At 38.3% G+C, this 23336-nt stretch overlaps 1 protein-coding gene across 5 annotated transcripts in view; it reads right to left on the reverse strand.

Annotated features, from left to right (window-relative positions):
* Window positions 1-1421: 1421 nt before the first annotated feature.
* The window catches only part of SLC23A2 (solute carrier family 23 member 2), a 113336-nt gene continuing 91421 nt past the window's right edge, over window positions 1422-23336 (reverse strand). For all 5 annotated transcript variants that reach the window (XM_027865214.1, XM_027865215.1, XM_027865213.1 and 2 more), the window contains 6 exons: window positions 20528-20675; window positions 19231-19336; window positions 11356-11485; window positions 9815-9952; window positions 7885-7980; window positions 1422-6471 (listed from right to left, as the gene is read on the reverse strand). In XM_027865214.1, coding sequence (XP_027721015.1) covers window positions 6239-6471; window positions 7885-7980; window positions 9815-9952; window positions 11356-11485; window positions 19231-19336; window positions 20528-20675 — 851 coding nt within the window. In that variant the 3' untranslated portion in view covers window positions 1422-6238. The remainder of the gene's footprint in view (window positions 6472-7884; window positions 7981-9814; window positions 9953-11355; window positions 11486-19230; window positions 19337-20527; window positions 20676-23336) is intronic.

Here is a 23336-nt window from a genome sequence, read left to right on the forward strand (position 1 = left end):
AAAAAGGATAAAGATGAAATATTTGATCCTAGAATCAATAAGGAGTCATTGGCATTTGAGTTAGGGGAGTGCTATGATTTTGAACTGAACTAGGAAAATGATTTTAGCACTTGCTTGGAGGATGGACACAAGGAGACAGACTTGAGGTAGAATTATCAGACTATTGCAATAGTTCATGTGAAAGGTGAAGAAGATATTAACTACAGTGGTGGTTGTGTGAGTAGAGACAAAGAGACAGATGTGGTCACTGACTGAACATGGAAGTATGGGGCAAAGATGACAAAGTGAAGAAGGCATTTGAGGTCAGAGAAAAAACACAGGTGACTAGGATAGTGATGCCCTGAGAAGAAATAGGGAAGTCTGAAAGATGGGTGGGTTTGGGGAAGAGATAATGTAAAGAGATCTGTGATCCAAATCACAATCCACTGATGCCTACTTACCCTCTGACTCATTCAGTTTTACTACATACTAAAAAGGGTATGTCCTTCATGATCTGGGGACAGAGAATTTTCCCAAAGGCACATGTACTGCTACTAGTTAGTTGAGGTTATAATTGCCAAAGGAGCTTTCACCTTAAAAGTGGGGAAATTAGGAGTTTGAATAGCAGAGGAAGAGATCAAGAATAGCAGACTGTTGGAGGATAAAGGTATGATTGGGTTAGAGACAAGCCCCCAAATTAGTTACTTCAGCAAGAATGGAGTACAACTTGTCTTCCTATCCATCAGAGGATTAATCCCTTGGGGTCAAGGCTTAGCCTACCTGGAAAGGCAGCTTCTTTCTCCCCTCACTTTGGAGACACTGACCTACAATTCAGGTTTCCAGTCCCCCCACCCCCCTGCACGGGACAAAAGTGAGCCAGAGAGGTAAATACTATTAACAATTCCTCATAATTTGAACATGTCAGTGAGACGCTTTGGGGTCTTTGGGTTCATCCAAATAAATGTCTACCAAAAGAACACTCCCGTGTTCCTGTTTCACCTGTCAATTAACACCTTCATTGTCCCACCCACCACCTACAAGCTATCTGAGCCTTTCAACTGAATTAAATGATTGGTATTTTCTCTAAGAATCTAGTTTATTGATCAAAGAATATGACACAGGAACACAGGATTGCATCTAGATCAGCTTTTATTTATACTGAACAGCTTTAAAAATACAGAATAAAATAGCTTTATCTCTACTATTTATTCACAACATCTGGTCCAAATATTACATATTTTTAAATATTTAAACGTTTAATGAAGCCATGTTAGAAAAACAATATGAAATCTTTTAAAAACTCCATAAAAGAATTACACATCTCAAACCCTTCCCTACCCCCACCCCCCCCAAAAAAAACCAAACCCTTGGTATGCAAAATAATAAAAAGACAAACAAATAAAGGAGAAAAAATAAAGACAATCCCTCCCCCCACCCCCCCATAAAACACCAAAAAACCCCGAAAGGTTTACAGCCAAATTCAGCCACAAAACTCATGGAAAATATGGGCATCCCCACTGTTTTAAGAACATCCAGTCTGTTAACATGTCAAAGGCTATTCTGAACCAACAAAAAAACCACAATAATTTGAATTATCAGCAAGATGGCAACATTGCTCAAGAATGTCCTAAGTGCCTGAAAAATACAAACAGCAATCTAAGCACTTTTGATAGCAACGATATATACTGATGACAAAGCACAGTCACAACCAACCTAACAAGACAGGAATGTTTTTGGATGCTGCTAAAAATGGATTCCTTGATACAAAGAGCAGCCCGGCACAAAGCTGGACGGATGGAGCCTTTGGCAGAAGCAAACAAGTGTACGGCCTTCTTGCAATACTGCTAATGACTGGCAGACTGTATGGTGATGTTGGAGATGTCTTATTCTCTTAAAAGCCACAACAGGAAATACTCGATATGTACAGCATGTGGGAATCAAGCCATTGGTCACTAATTCAATTAGGTCTCAGACTCAGGGAGAGAGTTGCCTTGTTTTTCATTTACGGAGTTGAAGAAGGCCACTCCACTGGAGCATTGCATTTGTGTTAGGGCATTATACACTGTACATTAACGTAGGAATTATGTACTTTACAGCACAAAGGGATGTGAATTGTACATCCAACATCTAATGGGTAAGCGATTTTGAAACTAGCTGTCAGTTACTGTTAACCTGCAGTCCCCTTTACACCACAATTAAATTTAACCTGCTAAATGTTCTCTCTCCCCTAAACCCTGAAACTCTTGGTATAAAAGATATTGTCACAGCTGATTGTTCTCTGACTGATGCATTTGGCTTAACCACTCTTGTGGCACGGAAAAGCACGGAGAATTACATCTGTAAATGTTCACTCTAATTTCCTATTACCAATATTTCAGCAGGGACATGAATAAAAGGAAACAACTTCAGCTCTTTGTTATAAAACAGAAGCATGAGTAAATAAAGTATACACAACTACTAGAGATTCATCAATGGAGAAATTCTATTATCACATGACATTGTCATGAAAATCATTATCACTCCCTCCCTGGAAACCTGTGACCATTATCCTGGGTGGAAATGTTATTTTAATATATGGAAATACTGCAATATTCATGTACAAACCAAGCTGTTGTATTTAAAGTCAGCATTCAAAGGTACAAAGCAAATCCTGTGTTATCTGTAATCCATGGAGACAGGAAAAGTCAGAGAGCATGATTACTTCTCTCAGTTCACTGGTCACTCAGGGTGGCCTGGTGCATTTACTATATAGCCAATCACAGGGAATTTGCTACAGAACTGAAATCGGTGGGTTACTTTAAACAAGAACCTGAATTTTAGTGTATTGATTAATTCTGAATATGATTCTCAGTTATAGTGCTGGTAAATTAGAGAAATCCAGGGTGAGTTTCCAGTTCTTCTATGATTATTTCTGTGATTATTTCTGCCATGAATTGGGGGACGAGACACTCTTCTATTTTTCATTTTGAACATGTCAGGTCTTTTACATACTTTCTACTATGTATATGATTTAGTGGACAAACAAGTCAGTATAATTAATCCATTCCAACAAAATGTAGTGTGATAAACATAATTCACCCTTACATTACCCTCAGCTTCATACTTAGCTATTTCTGTAAACAGGAAATAAAAACATATCAAATTATCTCCCTGCACCAAATTAGCATCTTTTGTTCCATTGCTTATTTGCTAGCAGTTGAGACCACACTATATTATGTGATTAACTTTGTGTTGTGTAAATGCAAGAAACATATTATTGTCCAATTCAGATGCGGACCCCTACTACATTCTGGCTACATTTTCAACTCTTTGCAAATGGACCTATTGGAGACCTGGTATATTGTTCACTTTACCACACATCAGTCCCAGCTTCACAAAATAATTCAAAAAGGATCCCTAATTTGGCGATTCAAAGTTCAGTCAAGGTGGGAAATCCTCTCTAAAGGAAGCCTCATTACTTTATGTCTCTTCTCTACTTGTTTAAGTAAAGGGGCATCACACATGGATGCTACAAAGTAAGACATTCTCCTATGATGAAAGAGTTGAAAACAACACCCCCCCCAAAATTTTTTTGCAAACAAAGGTTTCAGAAGCACTTTGGCATCTGAACCTTAACACACAAACCTTTCACACTGTTTTGTGGAGGAAAAATATCAAAAAGGCAAGTCATCCATGTTAACCAGGATGTGTTACTGAATTATAGTGGTAAGTGTTCAGTCCTGCTCAGATATCTGGCAGCATTCTGTGCTGGACAGCTAGAACTAGTGTCAAGGCACACTTACCAAACATCATCAGTTTAGCATAGTTTTCTCCATTTGTCAGGGCAAAGGAATCAGACAGGGCTAAACAAAGCACAGCTTCACAGAGCGTGGTATATTGCTTCACTCGGTCTCACACAACAAAAAAGGACGAGACTAACTGAACCACTGGGTGATTTTCTTTTAAACAACACTGTATCTAATACACACTAAAACAGCCGGAACTTTAACATATAAAACCACAAGCAATTTTGAATACATTGCTTCATTTAATCTGTGATAAGATCTTGGCACAAAATGCAGACTCTTAGGCCAGGGTGTCCTAATGCAACGCTCACGGAAGCTCACGCTTCCTGGAATCAAAGGGATAAAAACATACAGATTATTTAGCCAACAAGCTCAAAAGGCGGCTAAGTTGATCTCAAAGTGTTCTCTCCTATTTATAACAAACTAATCTTGACACTGACTTGGGTGTCAATGGAGACATAACAAACTATTGCAAAAAGAGTTGTATGCAATTTGAAATGATCCATTTTGGTTCCTTTTAACTGCTCAAACAGCAGCTGACTGACCACCTGGGGTATGTGGTGTAAATGAAGTCATCTCACTAAGTTTCTGATTTTTCTCTTTCTTTACCCTTCCCTGAGCTGAAAACTCCAAAACAAATAAACAGGTTATTTTTACTAATAGTTTAGTGTTCTCAATCAGAGTGCTCAGCAAGGGAGCAGGCATTAAGGCAACATTCAACCAAATGCCTCTCACTTGATACGGATCAGTGACAAAAAGAAAAAAGGAAAGGCTTTGTTCAGACAGGTGGTATAACGTTTACTAATGCCAACAAGTAATATGGACTACCTCAATAACATCCAGTAGATACTCAAATGGCAAACTACTGAATGTCCCTATAAGTTAAAACACTGATTAATCCAATCCAGTTCATTCTATCTCCTTGATCTTATAGCAGGACTCTGAGAAAACTATAGCCTTCTCATAGTCTGGTCCAGGAGTCAGTCCACATAAATAAGTGAGTTACAGCTTATGCCTTCATTTGATCAAGAAATACAAAACACAAGCACAGAAATACTATACTGGCCTTAAGAGCACATTACATTAAGCTTCCCTGATGATTTCCGTGGCATTACAAATGTGAGTTCTTTTTCCTGTTTTTCTTTGGGGGATGGAGTAAGTGGGTGGGGATAATGGGGATGAGCTGGATGGATCACAATGAAAAACACTGATGTCAAACTAATGCGTAATAGTCAGAATGTTAAACATGAACATAGCCTCACAATTATGAATGCCTGATAACTAACAACATCCACATTACAAGAGAGTCAAAACTTTCAGGTATTAATGACTGGTACTCTCTGTGCCCATTCAATAATCCAGGGGATAAGGATGCCACTTATATATATAGATAGATACATATATATACATATATATATATATACACACACACACACACATATATATATATATATATATATATATATACACACACACACACATACACACAGTGCCTCTGCTAATATGAAAATTTGCTGATCCAAAAAATCTACTGCTGTGGCCCTGAATGGGAAGATAAAACATATGATAGTAAATTATTTCCTAGTAGACTCTTAGGCAAGTTCCTTAGTGTTAATAATTTGATATGAAGGTTAACAATTAATAGATATTGACTCAAATCACACATGACCCATCCCCCTCCCCTCAAAACAGTATCTATGATTCTCACAAATGTGTATGTATACCTAGGCCATAGGGCAATCCATTCTGTAATTCTAGTTCAAGAAAGCTTCCTAAAATACTAATTCAAGAGGAAAATGACTGTATTGACTATTAAGTCACAATGATGCATTTTTGCAAATGCATTTTTGCTTCCCCTAAAATTTTGTTTTAGGCACAGATGAGATGAAGAATTATGAAAACACTATCCAAGGAAGTAGGTACGGGTGCTTGAAGGACCAGAAGTCTTTCCAGCCTGGGGACAGGTCCTGTGAATTCACCTGCACAGTGGGTACAGAAAGTGTAGGTGAGGAAGAAAAACTGCTGACAGGCATCTTGGATGACTTGGCATGCAGTCAAACATTCAGAATGCTGGGATGAGAGACACCACATGTCCAAAACAGTACTATGCATTTACCAAGAAAGAGGAATGACTAAAACAAAAACAAAAAACCCCAAAAGAACAAAAAAACCCGCAACGAATTCCAAACATCTCTCTTCCACAGGAGGATCGGGAATTTTCAGGCGCAGCTATCATTGCCAGCAATGGATGCCCTGAAAAGAGCAGGATCAAGGATTTAAATAATAAGATGGTTGAGACACTATATTAGACAATATCACCACCCACAACAGAAGAGCTATTTATAATCGGTCTCAGCTCTGGGTTTCAAAATTTAAATGCAGATATACAAAACATATATTTTAATGCTTATTAATTAGCAAAGAACTTCAAATACATCTTTTACTACAACTAGATAATATAATTTCAACTAAGGCTATACAGTAGCCTCTGAATCTTCATCTGAATTTCTGCAGTTACTGCTTTTCCTGAAACCCTTCCATGTGTAACCCATGAAGGTTGGGCTGATGGGTAAATAGCTAAAACATCGAAATTTTTTGATAATGTTCATGCCAAATGGCAAATCATAGGATTCCATGCCATCGAGTGATTTACTCCCTTTTCCAACTCCTTTCTTCCATTTCCGTATTCCTCTTTCTTCTGGAGTACCTATCAAAAAACAGAGTGAAGTACAGAATGGGGAGAAGGACCCAAGGGGGAAAAAAAAGAAAAGAAACAAACATGTTAATTTAACAGCCTCGTTAAGAGGAACACAATTCTGCTTTAAAGATAACTGTTTCGTAAGCAAGGCTGTCCTGGAATACACAGTGCCCTTGAAGCAAAGAGTTTGCTTTGCTCAGATCCACACAGGTCCTGGCTTAATAAGTCGATAGAATGCCCACTTGCTACTGTGTTTGACGTGTGATAGAAAGAACAAAGGACGTAGAATCAGAGAGACTGGATCTGACAATTCCAGAGGGTGCACCTGAGGGCAACATGTTTGATCTTTCTGGACCTTGGTTTCCTCTTATGTAAAATAAGGGATAAAAATGTTGCCTGTGTCAAATTGGCTATTGTGAGAAACACTATATAACTATGACTTATTACTAGGAGAATGGGTTACTATAGAAAGAGCTCTGCATTAAGAATAAGGAAAGTGGGGTCCATGTCCTTGATCTGCCTTTCAGAAAGCCAACTCTGGGCAAGTCACTTTCTCTACCCGAGCCTCAGTTTCCTTACTTGTAAAGTGAGGACTGTTGTGAGAAAAATCACTAAAGAAAATTATATGGTGTTTATATGATCCCTTCTAATACAGGTAGCTAGTTAGAATCTATGAGAATGATGCAAAGACCTTCTAGTATGAAAGAAATCTAAACCAATCTCTGAAAAAAAAAATGTTTATTCCAGCCTATGCCACAAGAGGTAATCCAGGCCTGTCCTAAAGGAGAGGGGGAGGGAGGGAGGGAGAGGGGGAGAGGGGGAGGGGGAGAGAGGGAGAGAGAGGGGGGGGGAGAGAGAGAGAGAGGAAGAGAGAGAGGGAGGGAGAGAGAGGGGGAGAGAGAGAACCCACCAAGCTCCGGAGGCAATGCATTCAGCATATGTAGATATATCAGAGTTACATAGTTTTTCCTGACATATTAAGCCTAAATTTGCCTCTGCAACTTCTAGCCATTGCTCCCCAAAATGGGATCTAAGATTTCCATATGGAAGTGGGGATGAGGAAGAGAGGGGAAAAGATGTCTTAAAAGCTTCATTAAAATGGTCACAAATTCACACTTGTGCCAAAACAAGGCTTTGCTTACTGTTAACAGTAGTTGGTTGGAAAGGGACAAAATAATGAACCCGGGAAATGAAGCTAAAGGTTGTGACTTCATGGCAAATAGCTGTCTTTGAACTGACTGGTACCAGATTTTCCAGGGTCACAGATTTTCCAGCATGTTCACTGGTATAAATATTTTAATATTATAACAAATATTTCATTTATTATTTAAATTATGTATAATTGATATTTAATGTGCTAATAAATATTCATCACTATTATCATAAAAAGTAGATTAAATAAAAATAAATATTAGCACTTACCTGGGATGGTGTTATCCAAAACAAAAGCGACACATCCACCTACAAACATTGCTGTGGTGAGAAGGACGTTTAACACTTGATCAATTCCTGTAATCCCTAGAAAAAGAGAGGAAGAATTGAGGGATTACTCTCTCTGCAGACAGTAAATGCCTAATTTAGGTTTGTGTGGCCTTATTTCATTAGAAACTTCATCAAGACCAAAAATTTAGGTATTTCAGCTAGACAACGATTTGCTCAAACAGATACTGCTTAGAATATTTTAGAAATACTACAGGTATATTACAAATAGTGTAGTAAAGAAAGCAGCAGATTGGGAATGAGACACTCTGGATCCAAACCCAAGTTTTGCTCATAACTCTCTGCATGATCTTCAATGAATCACTACCTTCTCTGAGTCCAGTTTTCTTCTCTGCAAAATGAAGGAGCGGATAAAATCAGCTCAGAATTCTATGACCCTCCATATCAAACTAACAAAAGATTCTCAGTTAAAACTGTATATGACATACAACGGAAAATTGCTAATAAGGAGCAATCGCAGTTCTAGTTGTGCACTAAACAATCTCTGCTCAAAGCAATGGTGTGATCATCAAAGAACAAAATACTTAAACTTTCAAAAGTGGTGGGGTGTTGTTTTGTTTTGTTTTTGGGGGGGTGTTGGAGGGTAGGACAGAAAATTAGTATTCATAAATTAATTATATGATATAATATATAATTGGACTATATTACATATAATATAAAATAATATAATTACATATAAATTAGTATTTAGAAGTAGAAATTTCATTAAAAAAGGTATTTGGCACCTTTGGCAAACAGGACAAATAAAATTTTGAAAGCACTTGAAAAAATGAACAATGAGAATAAAAACAGAAACCTGGTACAGTCTGCAAGCTACAAGTACAGTCAGTCAGTCAGTCATTTTGTGTGTTCCTTTTAAATCCCTAACTATCCTTTGTTTCTAATCAGAGAAATAAAGTTGAGCATCACCCAAAGGTCAATGAAGGGATGCATAGTGGGTGCAAGAAGGCTCTAATGTATTATAAATTAGGAATTGTGCAGATGAAGCTGTGCAAATGATTTTGTCAGAGAAATATATCAATGGAAAATAAGATAGGTTGGCCAAACAGAAAAAGCATGGAATAATTAATTGATGGCTAGTCTGCACACTCCAGTAGTATTCATGCAACATCAAGAGAACACGAGGGTGGCCCCCAGCACATTGGATGGACACCTCTCCACCACGGAGTATTTGTAGAACAACATGAACAAGGACTGCATGAATACTGGCATAAGCATGGATGGGTTGTAATTTGCATCACTGGAGGGAGTATCCACATTAACAAGGTCAAAGATCTATTCCACTGGAGCATTAACATATAGTTAGTGTAGATACAACGCCTTAACTAAAGACCATAGGATCAGACTATCAGAACTAGAAAGAATGACAGACCATCTAGTTCAACCATCTCATTTTGAGATGAGGAAATTAAGGTACAGTAGGAGCAGTTAAGGTTGTTGTTCTTTTGGATTTTTCTTCCTATAACATAACTACAAAGGATCAAGACAGGGATTAAAAAAACTGAATAGGCTTGACTGTAATCCAAATAATGTTTCTTAACACAGCTGAAATGCCAAAACAGAAATTCATTAGAAAATATTCAAAGTAGTCTCAAAAAGACAGCCTTACATTTGGCATTCTCTAGAAGAGATAGATACAGAAAAAAACAGATTCTTGATTTATATGATAATTATGGTGACAGGCTGGTTTACATCTGAAGTTTTAGACTGTGCGAGGTTACTGCTGACAAATATGCATTCCAGAGGCAAGTGTTACATGAACAGACAAAACATTTGCTATTAAAATCTAAAGTAGACTGACAGCTAGGCTATGACTCAAACCTCCATAGAGAATAAAAGTGTTTCTCAATACCTGTGACTAGTGGATTCTGCTTGAGGTAACTTGGAAGAACAAGTCCAAAGAAAATGGAAAATCCGAGGACAAAGAGGTTACGTGAAGAATTTAAATCTATGAACTGAAGATTCGACAATCCAACAGCAGTGATCATTCCTGAGAAGAGAAATGAACAAACCCAAGACTTGCCACCTCCCTTTACAGAAGAAGCACCTTTGTACAATCACTTGAAAGGCAACCAATGATTTGGGAGGGAAGGGGAAGGGAAAAAGTATGTATGTAGCACCTACTACGTACCAGGCATTGTCCTCAGCACTTTACAAACATTATCTTATTTGATCTTCATAACTATGAGGTAGGTGTTGTTACTATCCCCATGTAACAGCAGAGGAAACTGAGGGAAACAAAGGGTTAAGTGACTTGCCCAGGGTCACACAGCTATTAAGTGTCTGAGGCTGGATTTGAACTCGTCTTCCTGATTCCAGGCCCAGTACTCTACTCATTGAGCCACCAGTTGCCAAGACTTCAATTTTTATCACATCATCATGTTTGTTTTGTTTTGTTTTTAAGGAGTCAACATGGAAATATATTGCATAACACAAACAGCACTGAAATTATAAAGACATGGGATTGTATTGTATTATTCTCTTCCTAGATTTGTAATTTGCTAGCTCTGTGAGCTTGGCTAAGTCACTTAACCTATCTGATCCCCAGTTTCCTCATCTATAAGTTCAAATAACAATACTTGCACTATTTCTACCTCAGAGTTGTAAGGCTCAAATGAGAAAATATTTTTAAATTACTTTATCAACTGTGAATTGCTATACAAGTATATACTATTAATATGGTACTACAAATGTGTACTACAAATAATATTCCATTGCCTGAGTAGATTATCAGTGGTAATCTGAGGTCCCACATCTCAACCCATTACCATAAGATTAACCTCAGAGATCTACGATCTAAGCTTAGAAGAGAGTAAGGTGAGTGAAGTGTTCTCTCACTGAGCTCATATGACAGCACTCCATATAATCAAACACAAATGACTTTTGAACTAAGAACTTCTGGTCTGATTATATACGATTTTCACTTCCATTATTATGGACAAATAAAAAGTGACTATAGTTCCTTTACAACAGATAGAAATCCAGAGCCATCGAGTTGACATGGAAAATCTTGAAACTGTAAAACATATCAAAATATGTATTGTATAACTACTTCTAATAATTAGGTAATCCTTTTAAAATGGGACAAGTCCTGCTGTGGAAAAAAAAAATGGCCTGTCTTAAACGGAATATTTTTACTTGGAAGTTTCAGCATTTATCTTTTAGAAAGTATTCCTGTTGTGGTTATGACTTAACCTAAGTTCTTCTTCCTAGCTCTAAAGCTGTGATTTTAGAAATTACCTGACTAGACATATTGAAGTGTGTAGTTCAGTGTTATCTTTAGGAAAAGAGTCATTTAAAAATCTCACTGAAGCCTTACGAGTTTTGAACTAGTCAATGTATAGAAAGAAAAGGGGAATGAGAAGACAGGACAGGACATAAACAGGGTTTTACCAAAGAGTGTGCAAAAGAGGGCACCAAGCACAGGGTCTGGAAGGGATGCAAACAACGCACTGAATTTCCCTATCATCCCAAGCATGAGCATTAAAGCCGCACCATACTGAATGACTCGACGACTTCCAACCTATGAGGCAAAATAAGAAAACAAGAATTAAAATGTGGAAAAGTCTGTCATCTAACAATATATTTTTCTTTGAAGATATCCTGTTGCAAAGAGCTACTAGGAAAATAGCTATTCCACAGCAACTGATTCTGCCTCACTTAACAACTTATACCATTAAAATAAAAATAATACAGTTTATAGACAGTATATATTTAGTCTGCAAATAGCATAAACTGTTTTTCAGATTCCCAAATTTAAGTAACTATGTCAAACTTAACAGGTAGGATGGCACAGGGACAAGAATTAGACCCATGCATGAGTTCACTGGTATTGAGAAATCCCAGGTGAGGAAGCTCCCTTTACCAATGCAGACTGGCAAGTTCACTGCAACTGAGAGTGTCAGAGAGCTCCCTGGAATACTGAGAGATTGAAGTGACCGACCTGCCCATGGTCATGTGGCCAGTATGTGTTAAGAGGGGGAACTTGAACCCAGATTTTCCTGGCTTTGAGTCTGGCTTTCTGTCTCCACCTCATGCTGTTGCCATCTCAGGCTACAGTACATAGAAAACTGGATTGGGAGTCAGAAGCCCCAGGCTCCATGTCTTGGATCTGGGAGTCATTAGATGCATAACCAGAACAAAACAATTCATCATTCTAGTGTTCAGTTTCTTAGCTTATAAAATGAAATTAAATTAGATGATATCCTCTCTCATTCTAAAACTCAACGATCTTATAAGTATTTGAAGCAAAGCCCAGTACTCTAAAAGAATGTGAATAATTTTCTAGGATTTGAAGCAGTAAGAATGTTTATTCCTAAGCCCATCTACTTAGTACTTCACTGAATTCTTGTCTCACATTTCAGTCACTTTACGTACAGAAAGATGCCCTTTATGCAATGAGCCTGCCAAGCTTATTTTATTTTATTTGTTTTTCTTAAATTTTTTAAAATTCATTTATTTTTAGTTTTCAATAATTACTTCCACAAGATTTTGAGTTCCAAATTTTCACACCATTTCGCCCCTCCCACCACCCCAAGATGGCATGCATTTTGAATATCCCTTCCCCTAGTCTGCCCTCCCTTCTATCTCTCCCCCCTTCTCTTATTCCCTTCCCCTTCTATTTTCCACAGGATAGATTTCTGTAATCCATTTCCTGTATTTCTTATTTCCCAGCTGTATGTGAAAATATTTTTTCAAAAAACATGTGTTTTTTAAAACTTTGGGTTCCATTTTTTTTTTTTTTGGGGGGGTATAGGCAATGGGGTTAAGTGACTTGCTCTGGGTCACACAGCTAGTTAGTGTTATATATCTGTGGCTGGATTTGAACTCAGGTCCTTCTGAATCCAGGGCCAGTGCTCTACCCACTGCACCACGTAGCTGCCCCCTTAAAATATTTTTTTACTTTTGGTCAGGGCCTGTGACTTTTTTTTCTTTTTGGTAAGGCATTTGGGGTTAAGTGACTTGCCCAGGGTCACATAGCTAGTAAATGTCAAGTGTCTGAGGCCAGATTTGAACTCAGGTCCTCTGGCTCAAAGGCTAGAGCTCTATCCATTACGAAGCTTATTTTATATAAATGCAAAATATTTTAATGTACCAACACATAACTAAAAGACATCATTACTTGACAAGCCTAACTAATGAATAAATAAGACTACTTTACCTATCAACTTGTGTCAAATATGTAGTACTTTCCTAGCTAATTTATTTTCAGTTACTGAGTTTGATTATTTCAGATTCTTCCTTATCTAGTCTGTCTCACTTATTTACTTTTCTAATCAGTTTCAAATGATGATCATTTTTATAACAGTTTGAGGTCTAGAAGTATTTGTTAGTCACCTTCATTCCTATCATTTTTTATTATTGTCTTTGATACTCTAGATCTTCTCTTCTTTCAAACGAATTTTGTTATTTTGTCTGGCTCTATAAAGTATCTGGCTGGTAGTATGAACAACACAGCACAAAATCTGCACGTTACCATAGGTAGTAATGTTTTCCCAATCACGAGCACTGAATACTTCTCCAGTTTTACTTAAGTTCTTTATCTGTTTAAAGAACACTTTGTGATTTTATGTATATAGGTGCTGACTGTGCTTTGGTAGAATGACTTCCAAAAATATTATCTATTTTATAGTTATTTTAAAACAGGGCTGCTTTTTCTGTTATTGCATCCTAGATTTTGTTTTGCTATACTGAAATGTATCCAGCTCTTGATTAGTGTAAATAACCAATACCATAAAGTAGTTGCATTATTCAGATTTTCACAGCACATATCCATTAGGCTGGAACCAATGATCACATTTTTTACATAATTACAACTTTGATAATATTAATTCAAATACATTCAACTATTTTACAAGATTCGTTATTTACACTAAGCACTAATTAACACCTAGCTGTGCTATTACTTTTTCTGAGTTTATTCTGCAGCCTACAACTTTACTGAAATTGTCTAAGCTGGTGTATTAGTTAATACCCTAGAAATTTCTAAGTAAATTACAATGTCATCAGCAAATAAGGATCATTTTTGTCTCCTCTTTGCCAATCTATATGGCAAATTTCCTTCTAGCTTTCCTGCTATTGCTAGGTGGGATTATGAACAGCTGTGTCTGCAGTTCCACTGTATTTCCAATGACAAAATTTTAAACAACTATGGGGCATAACAATGGAGAAACTATTTTGCTGTATTACTAAACTGAGTCTGAAGCTAAAAGTCATACTGTCCATTTATCTGTTTGTGAAAATAAAATGGGGAATGAAATCTGAATATAGTCAGAAAGACCCTATAAATGAAAATTTAGTCTCCTAGAAGTGCCTCTAGAATAAATTGAAGACTTTAGGATGTGTTGTAAGGTTTTTACATTTCTTGATTAAACATGTAACAGAAGCTTTAAAATACTTAGAATCAATGAACAAGCATTTATTAGGCACCTTCTATGTTTTTAGGATACAAGGGCAAAAACTAGACAGTTCCCACTGTCAAGGAACTTACATCTTTATCAAGAGAGACAACATGTGAATCTATAAGTGTATGCAAAATATATACTAAATAAACCAAGGTAATTTTGGAAGGCAGGCACTCAAAACTTAGAAAGGTGGACAGGGCAGACAAGAATGCTCTTGTGTAGGGGGAAGTTCCAAAGAGTGGTCTAGGTCTAAAGAGAAAAATAACATTTTCTTTTAGACATGATGAGTTTGAAAAAAAAAAATACACACACACACACACACACACACACACACACACACACACACAGCCAGTGTGAAAAGTTCAGTAGACACCTGGTGATGCTGCACAGGAGAGACACTAGGGCTATACAAATACACACACATACGGAACCTATGGGTTCCATTAACTCCCTATGGGAGTTAATGAAGTCACCAATACACAGCTGGTGGAGAAGTCAGCCCATAATGCAGCTGTGGGACGCATCTACATCATCTATGAATGATGATCCAGCAGAGAAGACAAAGGATCTATCATGTAGGTAGGAGAACCAAGACAGAGGAATGTCACACACTCAAACAAACAGAAACAGATATAGAAGAGGGTGGTCAACAGTGACAAATGCTGCAGATGTAAAGAAGAAAGAGGACTGCGAAAGGCCACTGACTATGGCCTTTGACAATGAAAGTATCACTGGACCAAAATATTCACGGCACCTTTTGGATTAGCAAAGAAACAAGAAAAAAAAATAGATGTCCATTAATTAGAGAATGACTAAATAAGTTATGGTACATGAATGTAATGGAATATTATTGCCCCATAAGAAAATATGAATATGAGAAACTCAGAGAGGCATGAAGAGACTTAATAAAGATGATATATAAACAGAAAAATCAATAATTTTTTTAAAATGTTAAATATTATTGATAACTTTCAAGAGAGTGGTTTCAGATTAATGTGTTTGAAAGCCAGACTGCAAGGGGCTGAGAAATGAATGACACCAGAAAAAGTGGAAACAAGCATGGGCAATTTTTCAGAGTTTATAAAAGCACAGAGATTGGACAACAATAATATCTGACAATCATGTAGTACGTTTAAGTTTTGCAAAGCATTTTACATACATTATCCAACTGATCTTCACATCCTATGAAGTAGATGCTAGCAATACCAAAAATTTACAGATAAAGAAACTGAGGATGGAATGATTAAGACATTTCCCCAGGCCAGGACCTAGTGTCTGAGGCAGGATGTTACCCTACTCCCTTCTTGGGCCTTTCCTGATTCCTCTATCTGTTAGTCCTCCCCCACCCCACCTCTGCTTCCCTGATGAAATCACCTTTTAGTTATTTTTATTTACAACATGTTCCAGTAGGATATAAGTCTGTTCAATGCAGGCATTGGATTGATTTTCTCTTTGTATCTGTTGGGTGTCTAGCACAGTGCTTGGCACACATCAGGTGATGGGAGATGAAAATTTCACAAGAATTCCATAACCCCACCACCACCTTCCAATTTTTCAATGACCTAGAAATTTTGTTTACTGACTGATATGTATGTTTAGGCCCAAGACATGTTAAAAAAAAAGCCTGCTTTTGAGGAGTTCAGCAAAAATTCCAACATCAAATTTGAGAGGCTTTTCAGAGGATAATCTTCCTCCTCACTTATAATCAGTAATGTGAGTCAGGGAAATGCAAAACTGTTTCCTGAAACAGTGCCACTGGTAAGAGTGGGCTAGTGTCCAAAGGTACGTGGAAGAGGTATCAATTAGCTCGTTAAAAAGAGTTGGCACGATGCCTTTTCAGTAATAAACTGGCACAATTCATGTTGCAATTGCAAGCAATTCAAAATTTTAATGAAGATAATTATGCCTATACTCCCTCAGTAATATTTAAGAATGAAGTTTTTGTAATATTAATGTGTACTGGTTACATACTTCAACAGTCCTGGTTAAGTTACAAGGCAGAGTTTTAAAGGGGGTGTTGAATGACTGCACTGGTAAAAGCTGAGGGACCATGTCGAAAGGGAGCTACCTTGTTAAAATGGCTCTGCCCAAGTCTCCCTTCTACCTCTCAACAGTATTCCTAGATGTATAACTTATCATTAATTACCTATTGAAAGGATGCTTAATAGATGACAGTCTGAAATGTACATAATTTGCATGGTAGTTTCCAATTAATGGGAACCCCTTCCTCTTAGAGCTATGTCACATCATCTAAAAAATCTCTATTCTCTAATGTTCAAGGTTTTTGTTTCTCACATACTCAGAGCAACAATACCAAAAAGTTGACTTTAAGAATACTTCCAGTACCATTAAATTTTTCTCATAATTACTGCTGTAATAGAACTATGTAACAAGTTCAAAAAAGAAGGGAAAGAAAGAATCAGCAGATGGTGCTGTCTAAATGGTTTTATGGAAATTATTTCCCTCTACTAATTGCTAAAAAAAAAAAAAACCGATAAAGAAATCAGATATGCAACACAATGTACTACAGAATCCTGTCCAACACCCTTATCTATTCTTCGCTCTATCAATCATCCTGAATTACAAAGAAATATTAATCATGTTTATTTTATGGTACCTTCTCTGCCTCAGTCCTCCTGTGAAAGTAACTGCGGAATCTCAAAGGCTATGCCTCTTAGGTCCTACTACGCTGGAAAAGTTTAGAGAATGATCCTGGAAATGGACTGCATGTCTCTTATCATAAGACTAGCCTGGTTAAGTGCAGAAAAGCCTGTGATCATAAGGCTGGCAAGAGTGATGAATAAGAGCTATTAAAAACAGAATGAAATGCCTTGGAAGGGCAACTTTTTGGTATTGTTGCTCTGAGTTATGTGAGAAACAAAAACCTTGGCTGGCCATCACGGGAGGCCTTCAAGCAAAGGCTATATGATCATTTGTTGGCTATTTCATAAGGGCAGCTCCTCTAGAGGGATAGGTTGGACTGGACCGCCTCTGAGCTCCCTCCTAACACGTTTAGTGATTCTATAATCATTTTGGCTAGAGCCTCACAAATATTATCTATTAAGGTTAACCTTTTGGCAGTCTGATGAAGACTCAAAATAATGTTTTTAAATTCATAAAATACACAAGATTACAAAGGAAACTGATTTTATTGACAGATAGTTATCAAAATGTCAAAAAAAAAAAAAAACTTCACAGACCCCAGGTTAATAATCTCTGGTATAGATGATTGGCTCTAATCTATGCTAGTGGAAGAAGAACCCACACTAACAATATGACAAATACTTCTGTGATATATTCAATGTTATCTACTGATTACGAAATCACAGAAGTTGAAAGGGGCCTTAAAGGCTCATTAGCCAGGTAAACCGAGGGCCACAGAGGTGAAACAACTTAGCCCAAATAAGTTATTTAGTGGCTAAGGCAGGATTTACAAAATGCCTCTAAGAACACTGTGCTCCAGTTAAGCCGATCTTCAGCTCACTTTCATATCTACCCATCACATGCTTCCACATGACATAAAGAATGACCCAATTAAAGTTTTTCCTTCCAAGAGGAATCATTCGTAAAATGAGGAGGTTGGACTAAACAATCTCTGAGGTTCCTTTGAGCTGTAACAGCCTGAAAATGATGAATCTAGATAGTGGCTACGATGGAAAGTTATCATTAGCATCAACGATCCCAACATCATGCCCTAAAAATAAACCATCTACAGACTCATGGGATGTTAAAACTAGGAGGCATGTTACAGACCATCCAGGTCCCAGCATCCACCACCTCCCCAATTTGACAGGACGGTCACAGCATCACAGGGTTGGAGCTGAAATGGTTCTTCGAGATGAGTCATCTAGTCCAATCGATCTCCTCATTTTTACGTGTTAACTGAGGCCCTGAGAGGTCACAGAGGTAGTGACAGAGGAGGATCTGAACCCATTTTCTCAAGTGACTTGATCAAGATTACAAAGCTGGGCAGCTAGGTGGCACAGTGGATAGAGCACCGGCCCTGGACTCAGGAGGAGCTGAGTTCAAATCCGACCTCAGACACATAACACTTACTAGCTGTGTGACCCTGGGCAAGTCACTTAACCCCATTGCCTAACCAAAAAACAAAAAAGACAAAAAAAACAAACAAAAAAAAAAACAGATTACAAAGCTAACTCATGCTACTTCCCTAGTTTAGAACTTGCCTTCTGAAAAATATTTATAAAAATCTCTTCTTGCGCAAGGTGTGGTAAGGCAGAATCACATGGTTTAAAAAAAGGACTGGGCTTGGAGCTAGAAAACATGAGTTCAAGTCTGATCACAGAATCACAGAATTTTATAGGCTCTTAAAGGCATTTTAGTGCACCTTCCTGAGCTTCAGTTTTCCAGGGTGTAAAATGACAACTCTGGATTAAGAGTTTAGATAACATTTAAGGTCACATACGGCTCTAGATTCTATGAAACCATGAAAATTCAATTTATAAAAACAAAGGTAAGCAAAAAGCACCATTGGGAACAGCAGATACTTGGTTTACTAAAGGAACATTTAGGATAAAATGTTCTTTTTCTAGGAATGAATTGTAATAATGTGGAAGATAAATATTTTCAGGAGAGGTCTCACTGTTTTGGTAGCACATTAAGAAAAAGGGCACATTATAAGGTATGCCCGTGCCTCTACTAGATCTTTAATAATAACAATAAAAAGCATTAGGTCTTTTTCCCCCTACAGGCAAGCTAAGAATAATTTTCTCAGTCCTACTTCAAAACCCATCAAAAATATAAAGATACTGGAGAGTCCAGCCTTTCGGAATTCAAAATGTTCAGGGAGAAGACCGTAACAATATACACCTACTAGTTTGTTAACTAGGAAAAAGATGTGTACCTTAGTTATTCCTAAAACTCCAATATTGGGACTTGACGAAGTGGAGCCGTTTCCGGTACCAAACACACCATCTAGAACACAGGATAGTCCCTCAATGAAAATCCCCCTACAATGCAAAGGAGGGATAAAGAAAAACAGGCTCATTTTAGAAGCAAAATATTCTGAAACCCTAGAACACAAAACATTGTACACAAATGATTAAAATTTTATATTAAATGCAAACTGACAATTTCTCTACATTCAAGGTATGTAGCTAGAAAAGAAATCCAATTTTCTGAGTATATGTTAAATTCAGAATGGAGGGTAATAGAAAATATGTAGCTGACAGAAAGAACCTAAGTCTAATCACTTCTGAAAGAGTGTACTAAATTTTAATCTTATAAGAACCAATGATTTTTTTTTTTTGCTTTTTGGTGAGGCAATCAGGGTTAAGTGACTTGCCAAGGATCACACAGCTAGTAAATGCCAAACGTCTGAGAGGTCGGATTTGAACTTAGGTCCTCTTGACTCCAAGGCCAGAGCTCTATCCACTGCACCACCTAGCTGCCCCCTCAATGATATTTCTTAAGAAATCTCTTAAGAACTAAAAATTATAAGCAATAAAATCCAAGCAACTTAGTGATCAATAACGTCTTTTACTTTTTTAGAAGATGTTCTATTCACTTTCGTGAATATTGCTTTCTTTATGACTTTCACTGTCACTCAAGTCTTCCTGATCCTCCCGTGCTGAGGGGAAACACAGGCTGCCTCAGTAGAGAGGGACAAGCCTGAAGTCAGGACAACCTGGAGTCAAGTCCTGTCTTTGACTGATGACATCTGTGTGACGCTGGGCAGTCCACTAACCTCTGTGTCTGAAACACCTTGCTCAGAGACTAAGTCACAAAAAACAGTTACTGATCTGCTTCAGCAGAAAGGAACTCTGTACCCTGATGAAATCACAGGCGTGGGGGAAAAAAAGAGCCCTTTATAGAGGGTTTACACCAGTCAGATGCGCAGCATCAGTATGTTCGTTAACAATAGTACGTCATGCCAAAATGACGTATAGCCAAGGATATGAAACTGATTCTCCCCCAGCCTTCGTTAAACTACCAAAGAACTAAGGCACGATGCAATCACTTTTGATGAATCACCGAATCAAAGAGCTGGAAAGGATCTTGGAGGTCACCTACTCCAACCCATAGCTAAACCAGAATACCACTCTGCAATCTATCTGGCAACTGGTCACTTAGTCTTGGCTTAAACAACCCCTGTGGCAGGGAATCCATGAAAGGAAGGCCTCTCCCTGTCAGACACTTACCTATTTATTGCATGAATGGGAGGTGGTGGAGCACAAGATAATCTGGCACAGGCGTAATAATCGCCGATAGATTCAATAATACTAGCAACCACTGCACTGAGCATTCCTATAACCCCAGCAGCTGAAACGGTTGGAAGTCCCCACTGAACTGGGAAAGAAAAAACAAATAGGAAACTCTTACTGGCTGTCTCAGACAGGCAAGCTAAAGTTAAAATGCTTAATCCTATAGATAAAGTGAAGCTAAGAAAGAATTATTCAATGAGGCAGGGCACTGACACTGTTATTCATTCCATTAAACTGGTTAACAGTTACAGAGTTATTTGATTTTTAATCCAAGTCCTGCGACCCACTGCTAATTCAAATGAAGGGGGCTAAACTGGAACTACTTTGCATATGTTTTTACTTAAGAATAAGTTGCTTGGCCAAAAGAGAAGCCTTACAATTTGTTCAACTTAGGTTAATTAAGTACCTGATACTTGCAAGGCACTGAGATGCATGCACAGGGGCACACGGGGCATCTACTCTGCTGTGGCTCCTGACTGCAGCTGCCACAAAGCCGAGACTGATGGACTGCTTGTGCATCCCCACCTCGGTCTCTCTGCTTAAGGGAGGGAGAGAGAGGGAAGCTGCAGGTATATCCCTGGAGATCACCTGAGATCTCCATTTATCACAGTGACCATGAAGAAGTAGCAAGAAAAGGGCCAGGTGAAGTATGTCAGTATGGCTAAGCATTGAGGACAAATAGTGGGGCAGGGTCCAGTGGGCACTTGCGTGTCTTCTAACTGTTCTCCTTTGTGGGCCCCACGGTTCCTTCTTTCAAGAAGCTTAAAAGTGAGAAGGTAGGATAAGACACAAATAGCTCTGAACTAAAGAAACTCTAAGTGTAGAGAAGAATAAAGCCAAGTGTTATGGAAGACCTAAAAGATTCCTTCCATCCAGGGGCTATCAGGAAAAAGCTTCATGGAGGACATTTGAGTGGGGCCTAAAGAATGGGCAGGATCCCAATATACCAACAAGGGATTGTACTGCCCTTGACAAAAACAGGGAAGTTAGTTAGGAGGAGGAGTAAGCTTAAGGAGAAAAATAATGATTTCCATTTTGGACATGTTAGAGTTTGAAATTCTTATGGGATATCCAGGCAGAGATGTCATGCAGTCAGTCAGCTGACAATTACAGCCTGGTCCTCAGGAGAGAAGTAAGGGCTGGACAGGTAGATTTGGGAGTGACCTGCACAGGCTGACCACTGGCCCTTGCAAGACGCACTGAGGTAGCTGGAGAAAGGCAGGGATGGAATAGCCTTCTGAAATCACGGCTGGCCAGGGATTGGGAAAAATACAATGTTGTAGAACAAAAGTCCTTAATCACATTCTTCAGCTTAAGAACCTCTGCTTCACTCTCCACAGAATCTTGAGACAGATTTCAGGGGTTCTGTGAACTTGGATGGAGAAAAACTGCATTTTTATTTCAATACACTTGGTTTCTATTCATTTCCCAAATGATTTTTATCTTCGGCATTAAGAACTGCCAAAGGAATCTACAACACATGAAAAGTTTAAGAACTCCTCCTGTGATGCATTAAATTGAGAAATTTTTCCTTCTCACACTACAGTTAGCCACAGCAAAGCCCAGAGCTGAGATGTGGGGAGCAGGGCGGAGACATTAGACCGGAAGCAAAGGCAGTGCCATGAAGTGGCAACAGTGTTGGGCTGGAAGTTAGGAGACTTGAGTTCTGATCCTAGATATGCCAGTATGACTATGGGAAAGTTGCTTCCCCTCTCTTGGTCTCAGTTGCTTATATTTAAAATGAGAAGGGGTGGAAAAGATCCATCAATCAACAAGCATTTATTAAGCACCTATTGTGTTCCAGTTGCTGAGCATGAAGATCACTATACACAATAGTTGATCTCTTTTGATCTTTTCCAGATACGAAATTCTATGTTATGATATCATACCAGCTGATCCCATACCTGACTCCTTATATACACTCAGGGAGGTGACTCTGGTATAAACCATTTGACTTGTTAAGAATAAGATTCACCAATTTTGACATGGCAGAAGGATATGTTTCCCTCCCACAGGGAAAGAGAGTAAACTTTTTAGCTTTCTCTCTATTTCCAGTAGTCTTCAAACTCAGGTGGAAATGTGCTGGTAAAGGTTTAACAACTAACTCTCAAAAAAATGTAAATGCATGACATACTTTCAATTTTAACCTGCATTATTAGCATTTTTTCATTGCTTCCTTAAATCTAAATAATCAACAAAATAAATCAAGCCCTGATTTGTAGCATTTGCCTATTTATTTCACACTGCAAAATTTAATAACTGGTTCTGGTTTGAGCTGGCTCTAGTACACCCCTGCCAAGCCTCTGAGCACTAAACTCACAATTCCTTCACTAGGCACAAAGAGGCCAGGGTACTCTGCACTACCACAGGCTGGAAACCGACACACACCCACTCACAGCTTAGGACATGGCGTGAACCCCAACTCTGAGTCTAGTTCCCTGCTGGGCTGTAGAGGTGTGTGAAGGCAGCTACCTTCCCTTTCCAGCTTTGTCTACCATTTAGTTAGGAGGATTCTTCCATGGAGAATTTTGATTCTCCAGGTAGACAATACTGATTCATGTGGTAGAAGTGGGGGGGTGAGGGCAGGATGGAAGTTGGGGAGCACAGAATGAACCTTATCCCTCTGGGGCTGGTAGCTGAAGGCAGGCATGATGATTTTATTATAAATACATCTCCTCTCAGGGTCTGCCTATTGGAAATGAAGGTCCCATTTCTGGATATCTTCCCAGCACAAGCTGAGTACATG

Source organism: Vombatus ursinus, unplaced genomic scaffold (assembly GCF_900497805.2).
Source record: "Vombatus ursinus unplaced genomic scaffold, bare-nosed wombat genome assembly UNPS02014778.1, whole genome shotgun sequence".
Classification (NCBI taxonomy): Eukaryota; Metazoa; Chordata; class Mammalia; order Diprotodontia; family Vombatidae; genus Vombatus; species Vombatus ursinus.